The following is an 18,982-nucleotide window of genomic DNA, read 5'->3' as shown; positions in this document are numbered from 1 at the left end:
TGGTTGTTAGGTTACTAGTATCTTTGAACCGGAAGTACTTTAAAACTTGCCTGCTGGGACCCAAAACTTTCTGTTTACAGTGAAAGTTGTGGCAGTGGATCACCAAATGCAATGGTATTTACCTGTATATGTTCTTTGAAGTATTTACACCGCATCGTGCTGATCTGTTTGCATTAAATACTGGGTCATTAGAAACTTTAATTCAGTTAGAAAGGGTAGATTTGGCCCTCGAAATATCGGATGAGTCAGAATAAACATTCCATTCTCTCAATCACGATCGAATTCCACGAGTGACCAGGAAATAATAATGATCTGGAGTCCATGTAAGTTATATTCCGTGGATGGAGTGGTTGCCTTATCATGAATATCTACCTGACCATAGAATTCAAAGTCGGGTGATTCTTTTGACACTCTTAATTGTCTCTTTTGCCTCATCAAAGCGATATGTGTCTCAACTTGTTGTGGGCCTTCAATTAAGTTCAGAGAAATGTTCCTGATAAAATGGAATATTGAACAAATACACTTAAAAAGCACCTTCAACACTAAGAATTTAATTGAACGTGCTGATTATCTTCGTTTGTCTTTACGATTCGTGGTTGCAAACTGCAGTTACACATTACATGAAACTACAATATGATTTTCAGGATACTTCTGGTTATGATGTGTTTCTCTAGTGCAGCTGTTTTCTGAAAGTCACATAAACCAGTTGTTTCCTGGAACTGTTTGTCCTCTCCTTGTTTGTATGTTGACAGTTGTGCCTTCAGAGTGTCTACAGTTGCCAGTGGACTACTGAGTTAGTGTTGTATGACTGTAGTTTGTACAGCTAAAAAGGCTTATTTGGCACACTTTACAATATTATGCTTTGGCATGTCATAAACATGTGCTTTTTGGTCCTAATCTCTTTGGTCTTTTGCTACCATAGGCCTTGATATAACTGGGATACCATTAAACCAGTCTGTCTCACACCATATCAAAGTTACTGAGTTTTCCACATAAACATATTGTTCTATGTTTTCAGAACAATATTTTTCTATTCTGATGTGTTTCAGGTGTTCATAATACAAACAGGGATGGTTTCGGCACTGATATGAAGAGAGATGGTTTCGACAACATGAAACGAAAACGAACATAAAACATCTTCCAGTTTGTCCAACTTTGACTGACATCACTTACAAGATGGAGATTAAAGAAACAATCCTTTACTTGATCTTCTTGCTTTCTATCATCGCCTTGGTTACCAGTACAGGAGAATGTCCAGAAGCCTGTACCTGCAACCTCCAAATCTCCAAATCGTGGGTTTCATGTGAAGGAAGCGATGATTCTTCTCCAGCAAAAACCTGGTCGGATCTGGTGGGAGTCGTAATGCGTTATCCCTTGTTGAAACAGCTTTCATACCACAATGGATTGACCTCACTTCCCTATCAAACACCAAGGTTTGATGAACTAGAAAAGCTCAATTTATCTCAGAATTACATGACAGAGTTGCAATCAGATGCCTTCACAGGAATGATATTCCTCCAGATTTTGGATCTTGGTTTTAATGGCATACAAAATGTTCACGAAAATGCTTTTCGTGGTTTGGAGAATCTGCTGACCTTAAACCTAGTTCACAATAAGATTGCCAGTCTTTCAGAAAACACATTTGAAGATGTTCATGATTTGCGAATACTTATCCTCAAACAAAATAGAATAACAAGTTTGCCTCAGGGAATATTCAGGAATTTACAAAATCTAGAGATTCTAGATTTGAGTTACAATTCCTTGACCTATCTTTCTTCCAAACATTTCACACCTCTTCGAAATCTAAGAGAGGTACACCTCAACAGTAATCTTGTACAGTCATTCCACATGGACACAGTGTCTGCTCTCCGTCACATTCCAGTTTTAGACATTTCAAACAACCCCTTAGACTGCTCATGTGCCATGAGTGAGCTCAAGATGTCATTGGCCACAAGGACCACCAGCCTTACGAATCCAAATACAACTGTTTGTTCATCTCCACAGCACTTATATGGACAATCTATAGAAGCTGTAGCCTTGGAAGATCTCAACTGTACGGAACCTCAAATATCCTTAATATCTGAACCCCAGGTTATACCATATCAACAGGACCTGTATCTTCCCTGTCTAGCTGAAGGTTTCCCAACTCCAGCAATATTATGGGAAACACCTTGGGGAGACACATTTGCTCGACCTTCCAGTTACAATTTCATTGGTGATGGCGGTCTAGAATACCATGCACATCATGCTTACCAAGCCAAAAATGTTATACTTGTGTCTAACGTTACACTTTTTGACAATGGGACTCTATACATTTCGAAATTCCGGGGCTATTTTGCTGGTAATTTCACTTGCATTGCTGTCAATCCTTTGAGTAATAGCAGCGCGACCGTTGAAGTTGAAATATTTCATGTTTTAAAGTTAACATTTTTCCAAAGCTTGTTCATAAGTCTATACTGTTCTGGTGGATTTTTTGTGTTCGGGATCACTGTGGGCATTATAAAGACGATAGTTTGTGCAATTCAACGCAGACTCAAAGCCAAGGAGGAAAAAAGTAAGGAGTCTGAGAAAGCAGTGTCTGTTAGTGATATTGTTGTAGTCATTGACGAATCTGATGACCATTCCGACCCATCACCGCCCAAAACACCACTTATTTCCCCATCTTTGACCACCCCAAATTCTCCGCAGAAATGTACCACACCTACCGAAGAAATCGGATGGCTGCCTGCAAATATATTTGACACTTTGGATGAAGCTCGCTGGAGGTTACGGTACGGAGTCGGTCGTCGGATGGAGAAAGTACGAAGTCATGTTCAAAATCAGGTGCAGTCTATACGAGAAAGCAGCACACTCTATATGCAGAGTATCAAGGAATCCGGTAGCAGTGCTGCCAATCGGGTGCGGACCGGTATTGTGGTTGGTGTGGAAACAATGAAATATAGTGTTCAGTCACTTCGTGAGTTCTGTGGTACTGGTGACATGAGAGGACAGACAATATCAATGATATCAGTGTCAACCGATATTGATACAGACCAACGCACTGAAGTCATACGATCAGTAACATTTGTTTAAATTATGTCTCAACTGCTTTTCTGCTTTTGAAATACAGGTATTCAGCCATATTTTCATACATTTCTATCTTAATTTCAATATATGTGTAATTGTTTCCATGAATCCACATGATTTAGCAGCTGTCGTAATTATTTCCTTGCCCAATGTGTGCGGCACCCTGCTCATATACAACAGTAAATAGATTGGAAGCTGTAATAGCACAACTCATCAGTGTTGGGAATCAGAAACCAAGTCCTCTGTTGACTGTTGGAGGACTTGCGATGAACGATTATCGATTATAATCGAAATATGTACATTTTTAATGTAATTAACAATTTTATGGTTTTTCCCATTTTTTTTATTAACATAACTAATGCTGTCATGCAGTGAAATGCACATATGCAAGAAGACACTGGAATTATTATTAAACAATGAAATGGTTCAGATTTTACTGTGTACGTAGCTTTAAGCTGTTTGTCCGTGAAAGTCTGTCAAATTTAATGGTTAGGACTTTATTCAAGTCTGTTATGTTCAAGTAACAAAATTCCATTTAATCAAACATTTATTTTTTATAATCGATAATCATTTTTAACCCTTCTTTCAATTGATTTTCGATCACCAGAACACCACTAAGACAGGCAGGTACATGTATGAGATATTAACAATTATTGTATTGTGATCACTTCCTGAGGGAAGAATTTTGGTATTTATGATGCCTCCAATCTTTGAGTTTAACCAACTTAAGATTTTCATAATGACATAGTTTTTGTCAAATGTACTTTACAGAAGGATTCTGTCATCAGTGGTTTTTACGTAGTGATATGTTATGAATCAAACAACGTACAGTGACAATCTATCCCATATTTTGTTCAGTCTATTATTTTTTTCGAACCAAACAACATACAGTGACAATTTATCCCATATTTTGTTCAGTCTATTTTTTTCAGAGTAGTCCTGGATCATATTTAGAGACTCAGAATAGGAGTATTATTCAGAAAAATGTAAAATCACAATAATGAAGTAATTTCGAAGTATCAAATATTTGATGGTTTCATGTTTTGTAAGAGCAAAATTCAGCCTTATTTATTTATTTATTTATTTATTTATTTATTTATTTATTTATTTATTTATTTATTTATTTATTTATTTATTTATTTATTTATTTATTTATTATGAAAAATGGTAGTTTATTCTGTATGTTAGGAGAAATAGAACTCTTATAAACAGTGACACTTCTCACTATAGTGAAATGAATTTCAGGAGACTGTTGTCACTGTCATCGAAGATCATTAGGAGCAGAGTGCATATGTTACTGAAAAGAAATCACACGCTGAAATGAGATGTACCTAACTGTGACCTCAGCAGGAATCATATGGATGTGTGGTTTGATTGCAGATGATGAATCTGCAGGGTTTGTTCATCCTGGTCATTAGGGTAGCATAGTGGTTGAAGGACATGATCAACATGTTTAAAACCCGTGTTCAATTCCCATGTCTATAATATTTACGCCCACATAGTGGCGACTGCCGTGATCCTATGGGAATAGTTTTCAAAACAACATAAAATCCTACTTCCTGCCTCATTGTAATGATTCTGCATAAAAAGAAGAAGTATGATGTGATTTGGTTTGTGTGACATTAATTTAAGGAGGTGTAATTCAAGTTAACATGTTTTCACTATATCATATGAATATCTGTACTCATAAAGAGTATCGTGTCATCGGTAGGTTTTATGAGTGTCATCTGTCAGTTTTTGTCTTTGAATGCCATTGTATGTACAACACTAGAGAGAAAGGCTATTTTGATAAGATGTACTGATACACTTGTTTGTACTGTCATATGACATGGCAGGGATAATGACCAGGCATGGTTGTGATGTTGAAATATTTGGCTATATTTTGGTAGATTTTTTAATGATAGTGCTTTGTTCATGAAATTGTGCATGAAGTTTGTTAGGCTTTCCAAACATAGAATAACAAGCAATGGCAATAAAATCACATCCTTTGATCTGCTTTTCATAGAAAAAACATAATCCATATCATTATATCACAACAATAAGACCTTTCACCATAAGATAAGAACCGTATGAGGATCTGACAAGCCTGTATCAGGTCGTCACAACAGGTGCCTTTCTAATCAACCTCTTGACTTCAGGGCTTCAAATTCTTTCTATTCATGAGGGACACATTCATATCAGCTTATTTGAAGTCTGTGTTTCCAAAATGGATTTGGAATACCAGTTCTGAATGTATAGAATAGAGGTTGTGTATATCGAGTGCCATGACATATGTTGGCAATGAAGTACCACTTTCCAAGTCAAAGTAAGGTTGTTTGATAGCCAAGTGGTCAAAGCATCTGCTCATCAGACTGAAGGTTTGATTCCCCACATGTGTACTATATGTGAGGCATATTGCTGGTGTCCGCCACTATGATATTGTTGGAATTTGCTGAAAGCAGTGTAAAACTGAACTCTCTCCAACTCAAAGTACTAGAGAGATGAAGACATCCATATAACTGGAGAAATATAGCTCATCTACGTGGACGGTCACAGGTCACTCAGCATTTTCTTCCTTGTCCTTCTGTGGAGGGTTGTCAGATCTTCAGACATTGAGGTATCTTAGAAGAGACCAAGATCTCTTGTTCTCTTCATAAGACATTTGAGAAGTAATTACTCATATTGTTACAATAGCTTTGTATAAATATGAATATGTTTCATGACAATTTCTAATCATTTAATCTTTGAGGGATGAGGTAAACAAATTTGAATGTTATTAATTAAAATTTATTTTTATATCTCAGTGTCGGCTTTAGCTTTGCTCAGTGATGTTTATAACTGAAATAAAAGTCAGTAGTTAAAGTGTCGCACAATCACCACCAGTGGATTTAAGGATGCATAAGGGAAATCATTGGATTTTTTAAACAGTCTGTACAGTTTAGAGCAATGCAAGCAATACTTTCTTCATTACAAAAACGTGGACAATCAATATCATATTAAAAATAATATACCAAGCGAAAAAAGTTAAGGATCATGAAACTGTTTGTGGATGTTTTTAAATATTTGTTTGTTCTGAAATGTGACCACCCATGTCCGTAAAACTACTCCACTAAATAGTCATCATGTTTATTGTTCAGTAAAAATTTCAACATTTTCATTTTGGCGTGTCAAAGGTCACTTTGCTGTCATTTGTTTGAGATGTAATCGCCATGATTATTGGTCAGCTCCGTATATTTCTGTCATGTGGCTGCGTAAAGAGTGTCCCTCCTGTGTCCTGTATATTATTTTTCAGCAGTTCTTTATGTTTACTGGGGTAATATATCCAGTGCTTTGTTAACCGGAGCCAGCTGTCATACTAACTTAATTTTCATCACCAGTAGGATGCATATTATTACAAACAATGAAAGACGTACATGCACTGTTTTATGCATATTCTCTGAAGTTAAGGTGGATTTACTCATAACAGATGCATAATCTCACAGAGAATTTATATGTAGCACATATGTACATTAACTGAAGAGATTATATTGAACATTTTACTTTACTTTGAAGCTGACAACACCTTTGATGCTAAGTAATGTGTAATTACATGAGCCACTGTTTTGGTTTAGGTGTTGCTTTGAGGTTATCCATTTCTACCTTTAAGCTAGCTATTATTGACTGATCATTCAGTACAGCCTTAGCCTTTCTGTTCTAAAATATGGGTGTGATAGGAATGCTACTCGCTTGAGTTTGTGTGCCTTTTGAGAGCTATATCAGGAATGATGCTTTTGATTGCTGTTGTACAGCATGGTCCTGTGCTCGTTGACCGTTGCTTTGTCTGTCTTGATGTAATTCTGTGTGCTGGCTGGTGTGATATAGATTTGCTGACTAGCACCTTCCACACTGTCTTTGCTTCTTTGAGGTGTCTGGTTGGAGTCTGAGGCTAGCCTCTTATGTAGGAAATTACATTACATACTTTTAGAAACACAGTGCTACTTTTCTCAGGATTGTACACATAGACATCAAATCCAAAATGATCTTTTCATCAAGACAGGTAAGAACATGATTGTTGTTTTGTCCCATTTGGAAAAACGGAACTTTGAAGACTGATGTAATGTTCCTTTCTTTTTTTTCACTCTCTCTTTCTCTTATTTTTTGTTTTATCCATCATTTTTCGAAAGTGGGGCTGGTCACCCAAATAAAAAAGAACTTTCGTTATTTTGGCCTAATAATGCTTATCATGTGATCAAATCAGCTGATTATTTAATAATACTTATGCTGCCATGATATCAAATTGGTTGGTAGTTGCTCAATGCCTTGTTCAGCAATATTTCACGTATATGATGTTGCCCTGTGAATAATCAAGTTGGGACCAGACAATCTGGTGCTGAACATCATGAGCATCGAAAAAAATATTTTTTGCATGCTTTTATTAATTTTTGGTGCAAGTAATGCAGGTTTCTGTGTTAACGCAAACCCAGTTCCTGAATATAACAGAATATTCAAATCATAAATAATAACTGACAGACCTGTTGTCCTCCATTGTGATATCCAATGCCTGTTGTCCTCCATTGTGATATCCAATGCCTGGTTCCCCCCGTTGTGATATCCAGTGCCTGTTGTCCTCCATTGTGATATCCAATTCCTGGTGTCCTCCGTTGTGATATCCAATGCCTGGTGTCCCGCGTTGTGATATCCAATGCCTGGTGTCCCCTGTTGTGATATCCAATGCCTGGTTTCCCCCGTTGTGATATCCAATGCCTGGCTTTCCGCCGTTGTGATATCCAATGCCGGGTTTCCCCCGTTGTGATATTCAGTGCCTGGTTTCCCCCGTTGTGATATTGCTGGAGTATTGCTAAGAGCAGCGTAAAACTAAACTAGACATGACAGATTGTGACGGTAATGTTAAATAGTTAGTTGTGTAAATGTTTTTGGTGGTATAACATGTTTAAGCATAATCATAAACTTAATGTATTTTGATCGACAGATGTTGGTAATATACAGTAGTAGAAAAAAATCCAAAAAGAAATGTGGGCAACATCATAAAGGCACTGAGAAAGAAATTACTTTTCATTAGATATTTCTGTTTGACCCCAACTGATACGCTGCATGGTATCGTGAAATCTATAATTTATCAGTAAAGCAAAAATATTTTCTTTTTTGTGATTGATAAGTTCACACGTTTCTTAAAGTGGTTTTGAGAAATGTTTTGTTCAGTTGAAAATATTTCTCACCACTTTTTCATTCTAGAGTTGAGATTTCTGTTTTCACTTACGATGCACATCAAGTATAACTGGAACATCTTCAAAGAATGTTTTCATATTTTTAGTTGTATTTGTATTGATTTGACGTCAAGTCAGTGGTACATATTTCTCTGCTTCTTATTGAAATGTTGGCAGATAATCTCCATAAAACAAGAAGTATGTCTTGAGGGATGTGTGCGCAGTATGTGTTGTCAGATTGTAATTATGCATGTAACAGCATATTCCAAACTGTCAAGGACCTTGGCATATTGTTTTATAGGTGCCCTTGTCTTTCAGCATGGCAGACAGCAGGATTGCAGAAGTACACAGTTTTATTTCAAGGTTTGCAAGATTCCTTGTGTGCGATAAGTTCGGTGCTTAGATATGTGATGGTGGCGAAATCTTAAGGGACCAGTTTTTAAATCTTGTGTTTTATTTTGCATTAATCTGATATTTGTTGTAGTGAGTGGCAGTTGTGTGCAGGTTTATTGTCCATTTGTACATTTGTTGGCAGCAGTTATAACATCAATGTTTAACTCTTGTATGGAATTGGTGGCAATACGTGTCTGATTGTAGCAGGAGGATGAACCACAATAAATACTTGAAACATGTCTGGCTTCAGTCCAAGGCAGTCATTAAGGAAATCTTTTAGGCCATCTTTGAAATGATGAATGTTGATCCATCATGGAGATGGGTGAATGTGGATTGGTTGTCCAGCATGGAAAAGGGTGAATGTGGATTAGTTGGAGATGGAGATGGATGAATGTTGACCAGTTGTCCGTCATGGAGATTGTGAATGTGGATTGGTTGTCCAACATGGCAATGGTGAATGTGGATCAGTGGTCCATCACAGACATGTCAGTGTGGATTAGTTGTCCATTATGGAGATGGTGAATGTGGATTAGTTGTCCATCAGGCAGATTGTGAATGTGGAGCAGTTGTCCATCATTGAAATGGGTCAGTGTGGATCAGTTGTCCCTCTTGGAAATAGGTCAGTGTAGATCAGTTGTACATGGAGATGGTAAATGTGGATTGGTTGATCATCACGAAACATTGTGTCTGTTGATCATGGGAATCATAAAGACTGGTATATGAGAATGTTTTTACTGTCTGTGTATCGGGAGGCCCCATGAGAAACATCAGTATATGACCAAGGCGATCCTCTCGGGTTGTATGTGTATGATAACTGTGAATCCACATCATTGCTAAATATTGCCTACCATAAAGTATGGTCCTATTTATGTACATATCATCACCTCATTTGTAGCCAGGGAGTGACTATGAACAGTATAACAGTGGGCTAAAGTCCAGATTGGTGTGTAATAGATGTAGGACATTGTATCAGTAGAGGAGTGCAGTAATGTGAGTGGTTGAGTCATTCAGCACCCTTGTGTATCACGTGTATATGGAGCATTATTTAACACTACTCAATTATGCAGAGCGCTGTGTGCTATTTATGCAGAGTTTATTATATTTTTTCACAATGTATTTTATTTGTTCACAATAGTAATGTAAGGAGAATTGAGGTCCTATGAGGATAATTCCATCATTGTTTGACATGAAACAAGAAGAAGTGACGCTCGAACTGTGCAGCAAATGTTTCTCTAAACAATTCACCAATTCTATTATTCAGGTTGCTTGTAGTGCAGTGTACAGGATAGAGAAAGTATGAGAGAAGTTCTCCTCAGATCAAGGTATTGAATTGGTAATGAAGTATGATAACACACACACAGTATGTGAAGGCTGTTTGATATGGATATGTTTTCATGTTTCTTCACCATGACATAAGCTTCAGAAACCAGTGCTGAAAAGGTTTGATGCAAAATAAGTGAAAATATGAAAAATCTTCTGAAATCTTCTATTCCTTGACACTCGCACCAGTCGAGATAAATATACTCATTAGTATGTAAAACATCAGTTCAAACTTCCCCACCAGAGACGGGTATTTGGGAGAGTAGCAAACTTTTATCTGCTTTGCTTTGATAGTTGACACAATAAATATCCTTGTAATACATGTATTGGTGCAATTCTTATTCTGCCAGGGTAAGGTTCTTTGAAAGAGATATTGCTCTCACCATTTGACCTTATGTTTCCATCAAGTGTTGCCCAGCTTCACCTGCAATAAGAGTATATTTTATACTGGAAAGAGCATTTTTCTATTTACTGCACCTTTCAGCCATGACCGTTGAGGTTATCAACAGCATTGCATTGTTCATTATAGTCACACATTGTGACATCTCTGTGGACCAGGTTCAATAAATCACATAGAACATCATGATGTGTTGAGTTATTTCTTGACCTCCTCCCCCTCCTCCTATGGTGTTTCATCATGGCGATAACGGTTGCATTGTTTGTCTTGACCTGCCCCTGTTGCTGTTCCTGCTTTCTGAGACATTGGTCTTGAGTTCCACCATCGAACCAAGGATTGCATTGCTCCTGGTAGTCACCCATTGTGACCATTTTCAATAAACCACATGGAACATCACAGTGCGTGCCTTGACCTGCCACTTCTACTGCTGACCGAGGCACTGGTCTGAAGTTTTGTCATGGCGGTGAGTCAGAGTTGTTTAGGAGACCAAGGTTGTCTGCTGTCTGCTTTGTTACCTGACGCACCGTGGACAAGCTTGATGTATGAACTTGCTAATTCGTAGGATATTGCACTGAAGGGATTTATTGGATGAACAATGCATTTGTAGGTAGTGGAAATAATGTGATTAAAGGTGGTGTTCCTTATGTCAAAGGCTTATTACAGGACTTTGTATCTACTATGTTGAGCTGTCAGTTTGTGAACAATTACAGTCAGTTATACTTGAAACAAGGCCAACATTTCCCTTGTCACCAGGGTTTCCAGGATAGGGTTGAAACCAAGCAATCTGTGCATGTTTTGACGGGTGACTAGTTGGTGTGGTCCAGTGAGGTGTGTTCCTCAATCATTACAGACCACTTGCTCCATCACTAGATTGTCTGGTCCACCACCATATAGATGGGATGTGTAGCATTAAACAACAAAATATCAAAGAGACTACTTTGTGGTCGGTAAACGCTAAACTCACAAAGGTATTGTTAAGAGTAATTGAAAGAACGTTAAGATTTGGCAATATATGTAAGGACTAAAGATATTTTCTTCTTACCTTTCCTTAGTATATGGGAGTTTGGGTATTCTAGTGGTTCAAGAGTTCGATTCCCAACATGGACACGATACGGCAAGACCATTTCTGGTGATAATTGTACTGGGACATTGCTAAAACGTCACTTCATAGCTTTAGTGCTAGGTGGGACGGTCGGGTAGCAAGTGGCTGAAACATCTTTACGCTAAAGACCTGGGTTCAGTTCTCACACATGTACATTAACTGATGCCCATTTCCTGTGTCCCCAGTCTTGATATTGATGCAAGTGGCGTAACACCTGTCGCTCACTCAGTCACCTACCCACCCATTCAATGCTAGGAAAGCCAAGGAAATTGTACGTTTGTACTTAGCCAATTCACCTAGTTCTTTGACTTGTCTGAACTTACGGGGACATTAATACTATGTGACCAAGACTACCAGTTTACACCTGGGTTGTCATAGTTACTTGTCATAGTGTTGTCAGGACATCCTCAAACAAGAGTCATCAGAAGATGACTAAGTCAAAAACGTTTCCATGGAAACCGAGAAAATAAGAAATCACAAAAACCTGTAAATACCCAAAGGCACCACTTTAGTTTCCGACTGATATATCTACCACGTTTTGCACAAAAACATTGAATGGTTTTTTAGTTCTGCTCCGGAAAGGAAACCCAATCCACCATTAGACTAACACCAAATATAACACAAAAATGAAAATGCTAAGAATCGGTAAATAGCAAAAGGCACAACCATAGTTTGAGATGATTATATCTGTCAAGTTTGGTCTGAAAATATCGAACGGTTTCTGCTCCGGAAACAAAATGATTACGGACGGACGCAACATGTGTCATATTTGGGATTTCACTTTCAAATTCTAGTACTTTTTTGGTCGAGTTTCATTCGAGATTTCAACCCGCAACAAAAAGCTGGAGTATTGCTGAGTGCGGCGTTGAACAACAATCAGACACATTTAGGTTCCTGTGGAAGAAATGTTTCTCAGACTCTTCTTGCACATTGCAAGGAAGAAGACTTAATCCATTCTTACCGAACCTGCATTGGTTTGCCAAGATAAACCATCTATTATACAAAACTCGCATAAGCAGGCGCAAATGGGATCACGTTCAACAGAAGGAATCGAATTAACCAAATATTTCACCTGGATATCGAGGCGTTAACGGCGTCCCCAAAGGTACAGGATGGCGCTCTCGCAGTGACGTGATTACCACCTACGGCACTGCTGATTACAGCCTGTAGTTACCTTGGGCCGTAATAATTACAACCTTGGTCCATTTGCGCGTGCCCACACTGACAACCAATCTATTACAGTGTCGAGATGGTTGAAGATATCAAGCGAATGCTACCTTTGATGGACTATGTGTGTATGTTATTTAACGCCGCACTCGGTAATATTCCAACTGTATAGAGGCGGTCTGTGAATAATCGAGTCTGGACCAGACAGTCCAGTGTTCAATAGCATGAGCATCGATCTATGTAGTTGGAAACGATGGCATAGATCAACAAAGTCAGAGAACATCACCACCCGATCCCGTTTGAGTGAATGAGTGAGTGAATTTGCTTTTACACCGCTTTTAGCAAACTTCCAGGAATATCACCAGAAATGTTAAACTATAGGCCTTTGAACATGAGAATACTACTGGCAAACAAGGATCAGTTGAGCACCGACCTGATAATTGACCCGTATTAGCATGTACAAGTGCCGCCCAAATGGGAATGCTCATTTCCGTGCACCTCCTACTGCTCGTAAATGCGTTCTCTGCGCCGGTGCAACATATCCTTATATGCCAGTAAGACCACATGGAGACAGGTGCTTGTTTACATTCTCTGTAAAGCTTGTAAACACCTACACCTGTTTCTCAAAGTGATGATGGTTCAGAATTTGAGAAAGGGACACTTGGTTTTCCCCTTCGCATCTGGAATCAAATGTTCGTGAATTCCTCTAAAAGGCAAAAACACATTCCACGTTGGAAACAATTTGAGAAAATCATTGTAATTTCTTCTGATTCTTTACGGTGTTGGCAAACCATTAAGAAAAGCAATCTCGGCCACTCATTTTACTGGTTTAATCGAATTGCATACTTAACTATCCAAATTTCTATACGATTTCTTGTTGCCTAGCAACGTTTGCCTTGGTGTTCAACATGTTGTCAAGGTCGATCCCTTGAAACTGAAGTGGTTATAACCTGTGTTGATGGGAGCGTAGCCTAGTGGTTAAACGCGTTCTTGTCGAAGTCGAAGCCAAGTCGAAGATCCAAGTTCGATTCCCATATGGGTCTATTGTGTGAAACCCATTTCTGGTGTCCCCAGCCGTGATGGTGCTGAAATATTGCTAAAATCGGCATACTCACTCACTCACAATAACGTCCCGTGCCTTGACATTGAAAGTACTTTAAGCAATATTCCAGCAATATTCCAGCAATATTCCAGCAATATCACGGCGCGGGACACCAGAAAATGGGCTTCACACATTGTACCCATGTGGGGAATCAAACCCAGGTCTTTGGCGTGAGGGGGAAAGCTGGAACTACTAGGCTAGCCACGTGATGGTGTCTGCAAAAGAGGTGCCCTCTTGGGGCAGAATCAAAAGGGACACCTCTGACTTGACTTTGTCTAACACATTACCACCCTACAGCCTGAGCGGTTGATCCTTGGCACCGGTGTGTGTTAAAAAACATTTAAAGTGTATAAAAGAAGAAATGTTATAAGGCACGGAATCAAACAAATCTTCTAATGTAAGTGTTCTTGTCACATCACTTGACAAAAACTCCCTTCAGAGAGCACATTCATAGCCCTGTTGGTTTCTACTTCTGTGAAAACTTGCCCCATAATCACACGAGAATCCCATTGCCGCCATAATTGTCTTCTAAGAATTCCAGCCTCAAAGCAAAAGCATCGATACATGTCCAGGATAAAAAAACTGCTTGTAGTAATTGCAGGAGACCATTATGTCAGCGTCGTATCGATGTTGACCATGTTACAAGCTTCAATCACCACGTTTCACGCACCACACTTTGATTTTATCAAGCTAATGATAACGCAACGCGGTGTTGGGAGCTATTTAATGTGCAGCCCCTGCCCTCGCTCGAGGAAAGTACGATTTAGGTCATTCGTGAGATTTCGGAAAATTCCGGAGTTTCTACGTTGTTTATGAGTATATTCCGTGATAGTGTGCGGATTGCGTGTGAAGGTTTGCCCGTGGAGAGTGAAGGGCTTATGCTGCTCGCACGTTTCATTACAACGACGATTCTACATCCTCGATTATCGGGAGCAATATATATCCATTCTATTACGATTAACACCCTCAGTCCATGCATCCACCATAAGAGACTTCAATTTTTTATACTGACCCATTTCTAATGGAGCACAGACTGTATCCTGTTAGGTTTGTTTGTTTACTGTTTGATGGTGACCAATGCAGTGCTCAAGGTATATAACAGAAATCTGTAAATAATCGAGTCTGGAACAGAAAATCAAGTGATTAACATCATGAGCATCGAACCACGCAACTGGGTCAGCGAGACATACAATCCGATCTTGTTAGTCGTCTTTTTCGACAAGCTTGAGTTGACTACTGTTGCTGAGTTAATGACCATTTCAAACCCGGTCGAGTTATCTCTTTGGCAGTATTTCAATTAAGGACATTATTATATTAAAAATTATTGTAGCAAATGGCAATCTAGAATGCTCTTTTTCCTCTTTTTCTTTAACCATGTGTTTTCTTCAAAATTTACATATTTTTATAACGGGGTTTAAGGCGCCACAATTCATTGCGCAGAGGAACCTCCCTCAGCAACCCTGAATCCGATAATCGTCAGTTCGAATCCTGGTTCTCCTGCTTCTAGGTCTGTCAGGACCATACACCTGGGGTTCAGCACTCGGGTTAAAATGGGAAACCTCCGCGATGTCTGGCCTTACTACATTTATCTGGTACCATGGTTTCAGGTCTGAGAGAATGGGTCAAGGCAAGCCGCTGTTCTGTGACATCACCTGGCATACGGCCGGGGACCCGTCTAACACGGAGAAGCCCACCAGCTCCACCTGCATGACCGGCACCATGCTCAACTACTGCGGTATCGAGACCATGCTCCACATGACGTGCTGCAACATGACCATCGACACCATCAAGTCAAACCTTCAGAAGGCCAAGGACATTTGCATCAGGAACATCCTGGCCTTGAGGGGAGGTAAGCTGATGCTGCAGTGCGTGGTCAGGTGAAGTTGTGCAAAGCTGGGCGCGGACAGGACATGGGTAGGTGAATATGTTTGGCAGTTCTACTCCTGAGAGTTTCCAGGACTGTCCCACAATGAAGCTTGTGTGACATACGTGGTCTCATCTTCGGTAGCTGAGTTTGTTCACACTTGTCTCCCAGCAGAATATGGGTACCCGGTGGAATAAGCCATGTCAATATTAACCTCACAGATAGCTCAGGTAATAACATCCCCCTAGACTTTGTTGAAAAGCTTTGAGTTGGACACCAGGCGCCATAGAAATCCATTAAAATCACAATGATTATATGACATGATTACTATTCATTAAACAACACTGTCGCGGACGCTTCCGCCGTAGAGCTGACAAAGGTTTCTGGACACGCCGTGTAAACCCTTGTATACACAGTGCAAACCAAAATACGTTGTTGTTTTATCGTCCTCGGTTGGCACAAAGTCGATGAAGACTTGTTCCCATGATACTGTGGTACCGATACCATGAAAATAATTTCCCCTCCTAAATCTGATTTCAACATAATATAGGGCACTCTCCTATTCACTCGGTTTACACGTTTTCTGCCATGATCGCCAAAGGGTGATACTTAACGGTTGTTTACATCATTGACCGGTAACTAGGAAGTGGCCCAAGTCTGAGAATTATCAAAATTTTGTAATCTAAAGAATATTGGTGAGTTTTTACCAACTTGAACAAATCATAACTTTTTCCCGCCCCTTCCGACAGGATATTGCGTTAGTTCCTCGTTATGTCGCGAGAATGGGAGACGCCTCGACAAGTTAGTGGCGGACGAACTTGTTTTTCATCGAGCTCAAGAGTGGTAATATACCTGATGAATCAAGCAGTTGATAGATGCAGATGTTAGCGGGGGAATCTCTTCATTTATACGATAGGAACTGTATTATTTTTTCAGCCTATATCCGTAAGTACCGCGAGAATAGGAAACGCCAGTATACACGTAATTAGAATTGGTAGGAAGCCTTTAAGACGGTACCGAGTGTTAGCACACCTGCAAATCCTGCAGAATATTCAACACTGCTGTTGTCCATACATTCTGTTACCCCAGGTCTGTTTCACTACTAAAGGGCTGACTGGACATAAAGTTATGTGCTAAACTTGTTATATTGATCATGTACGACCACGTGGAAGCTGAATGTGTGATTTATAACATTTATAGCACGGACTCGACTGAGACTCTCGGCTTTATATCTGACCAAGGTATGACAGACGCCATATACAATGTATTAACGATCAAAGATTACATTAAAGGTCAACGATACAAGATATTGTTTCTGTCACTTGGAGATGCGTTATAAAATATATATTGAAGGTAACAAAAAACGGAACACGTTTAACACTGGTCCCCGAATGTGATTTCAAGCTGCTTTTAACAATATTCCAACAATAATATCAGAGCGGTGGACACCAGAAATGGGCTTTACACATTATACCCATGTGAGGAATCGAACCCGCCCCTTAGTCGTGACGAGCGAACGCTTTAACCACTAATCCACCAACCATCGGTCTCCTAAGATCAAGGCAGACGTCGTATCGTACCCTTGTCTGTTTCCCTCAGCGTTTGAGCAGGTCTGAAAAGGGAATCCAACAGGCAGGACTGTGTCATTCCTCGGCGGTTATCAACCCTGGATGAAAGGATGGATACCTGCCTAACTGGCTGATCGGGTGACATTCATTGGGATTCGTGAATATCTGGTTCAGAACAGGTCTTCAGGAGCCAGTCCCTGTCGTAAGAGGCGACTAACTGGATCAAGAGATTAGTCTCGCTCACATGGTAGATGGGTGTGATTGTATCCCAGAATAAACCACAATCACTGACTGAGTAAAGTTTAAGACCGCTTTTAGCAATATTCAAGCAACATCACGGCGGGGGACACCGGAAATGAACTTCACACATTGTACCATATGAAGACTCGAACCCGGGCCTTAAGCGTGATGAGCGGATGCTTTAACCACAAGGCTAACCCACCGCCCCAAAACAATAACCAAACGAGCAAATAGAGAAACGTTTTGATTCAGAGGGAGTGAATGAGTTTAGTTTTAGCAATTTTCCAGCAATATCACGGCATGGGACACCAGAAATGGGCTTCACACGTTTTGATTCAGAAGAAGAGATGACATCAGGTGCTCATGACTGTCGTAAGAGGCGACGTAACAGGCGACGTAAGAGGCGACGTAAGAGCGAGAGGTTGATTAGCCGCTCCCCATGCTGTTCGTGACGTAGCTGACGTCACCCAATACATCAGGCTAGTGACTGATAGTGTGAACTAATCAGACACAATTATCCCAACTTTGCTCTAGACTCCGGGCACCTTCTACGACCATGAACACGACAGCACGGGACGCATGCATTAAGCATTACATCGTTGCCATACAGCTTTACACTAGCAGACCGATTTCTTCGCTTCGAATTTCCTAACTCAGTTTAGAATCGACTTACAGAAGCCATGGCACTAAGATCAATAGGTTGCGTGGAGCCTTGTCTCATTAAGATGTACAGACAACCCGTCAATAACAAGTAATCAGGGAACGCTCGCATTAGTCTGTTTCAGCACAGCCTGTTTGTTTTTTAATCATTATCAGGCATATTTGCCGAAACATTGTCTTCAGACAATATAAGAGTCAGTTAAGCATGAAGAAAATCGACAAATGCTTCCTGTCAGTTTTGCAATTAACCAAACCGTATCGACACCTCGTGGTTTATGCAAGTCGCAAACAGTGATGCTAATCTTGCCGAACATTCAACCCAGATAACAGTTAATCCTGAGTTGAAACAACGCATAAAATTAAAACAAAAACGATTTTCAAAGCACGTCGTTAAACTTTGTAGTCGTCATAGTGCCCCTCTTTCTGATGGCTTCCCAGTTTGAGACCTTTCCCTATAAACTGACGGCAAAAAGAAACTTTGCTACTTTAAAAGTGAAGTTTCAGAAATTTGAAAATGCATTTTCATGTTTAACCAGTGCAAAATACATCATGCATATACAATGTTCTCTGCAGAAAGAGATGCACATGTCATGTTTTCTTTCTTTCCCGTTTTTGTAGAAACTATACATGTACATGTCAAATCAGGTATGTATATGATACCTACCGCATATGACTCACTCACTCACGCAGTTTGAAGTTCGTTGTTGTACGCTGCAATCAGCAGTATTACATCAATATGACAACAACCTGGAAATAATCCAGTCTGGACCAGACGATCCAGTGATCAACAGTACCAAATAACCTGCGACCATCTTGAAGAACATAGAATGGTCATATACCAAGTGACCTATTGTTATCATCTGGAGGAACATGGAACGTTTGGCTAGCAACTGACTAAGTTATTGAGACCATCTGGAGGA

At 39.7% G+C, this 18,982-nt stretch overlaps 1 protein-coding gene across 2 annotated transcripts; it reads left to right on the top strand.

Moving 5' to 3' along the window:
* The first annotated feature begins 61 nt into the window (after positions 1 to 61).
* LOC137267987 (immunoglobulin superfamily containing leucine-rich repeat protein-like) lies at positions 62 to 4,123 on the top strand. Of its 2 annotated transcripts, none has more exons than XM_067802448.1 (2): positions 62 to 114; positions 1,050 to 4,123. In XM_067802448.1, the coding sequence occupies exon 2, from the start codon at positions 1,177 to 1,179 to the stop codon at positions 3,070 to 3,072; it is 1,896 nt and encodes a 631-aa protein (XP_067658549.1). In that variant the 5' UTR covers positions 62 to 114; positions 1,050 to 1,176; the 3' UTR covers positions 3,073 to 4,123. The 2 variants fall into 2 exon arrangements, with proteins under 2 accessions (XP_067658549.1, XP_067658550.1); XM_067802449.1 differs by lacking the exon at positions 62 to 114 and adding an exon at positions 285 to 323.
* Positions 4,124 to 18,982: the final 14,859 nt, after the last annotated feature.

The sequence above is a fragment of the Haliotis asinina genome, chromosome 16 (assembly GCF_037392515.1).
Source record: "Haliotis asinina isolate JCU_RB_2024 chromosome 16, JCU_Hal_asi_v2, whole genome shotgun sequence".
NCBI lineage: Eukaryota > Metazoa > Mollusca > Gastropoda > Lepetellida > Haliotidae > Haliotis > Haliotis asinina.
This window is presented reverse-complemented; position numbering and strand designations above follow the sequence as displayed.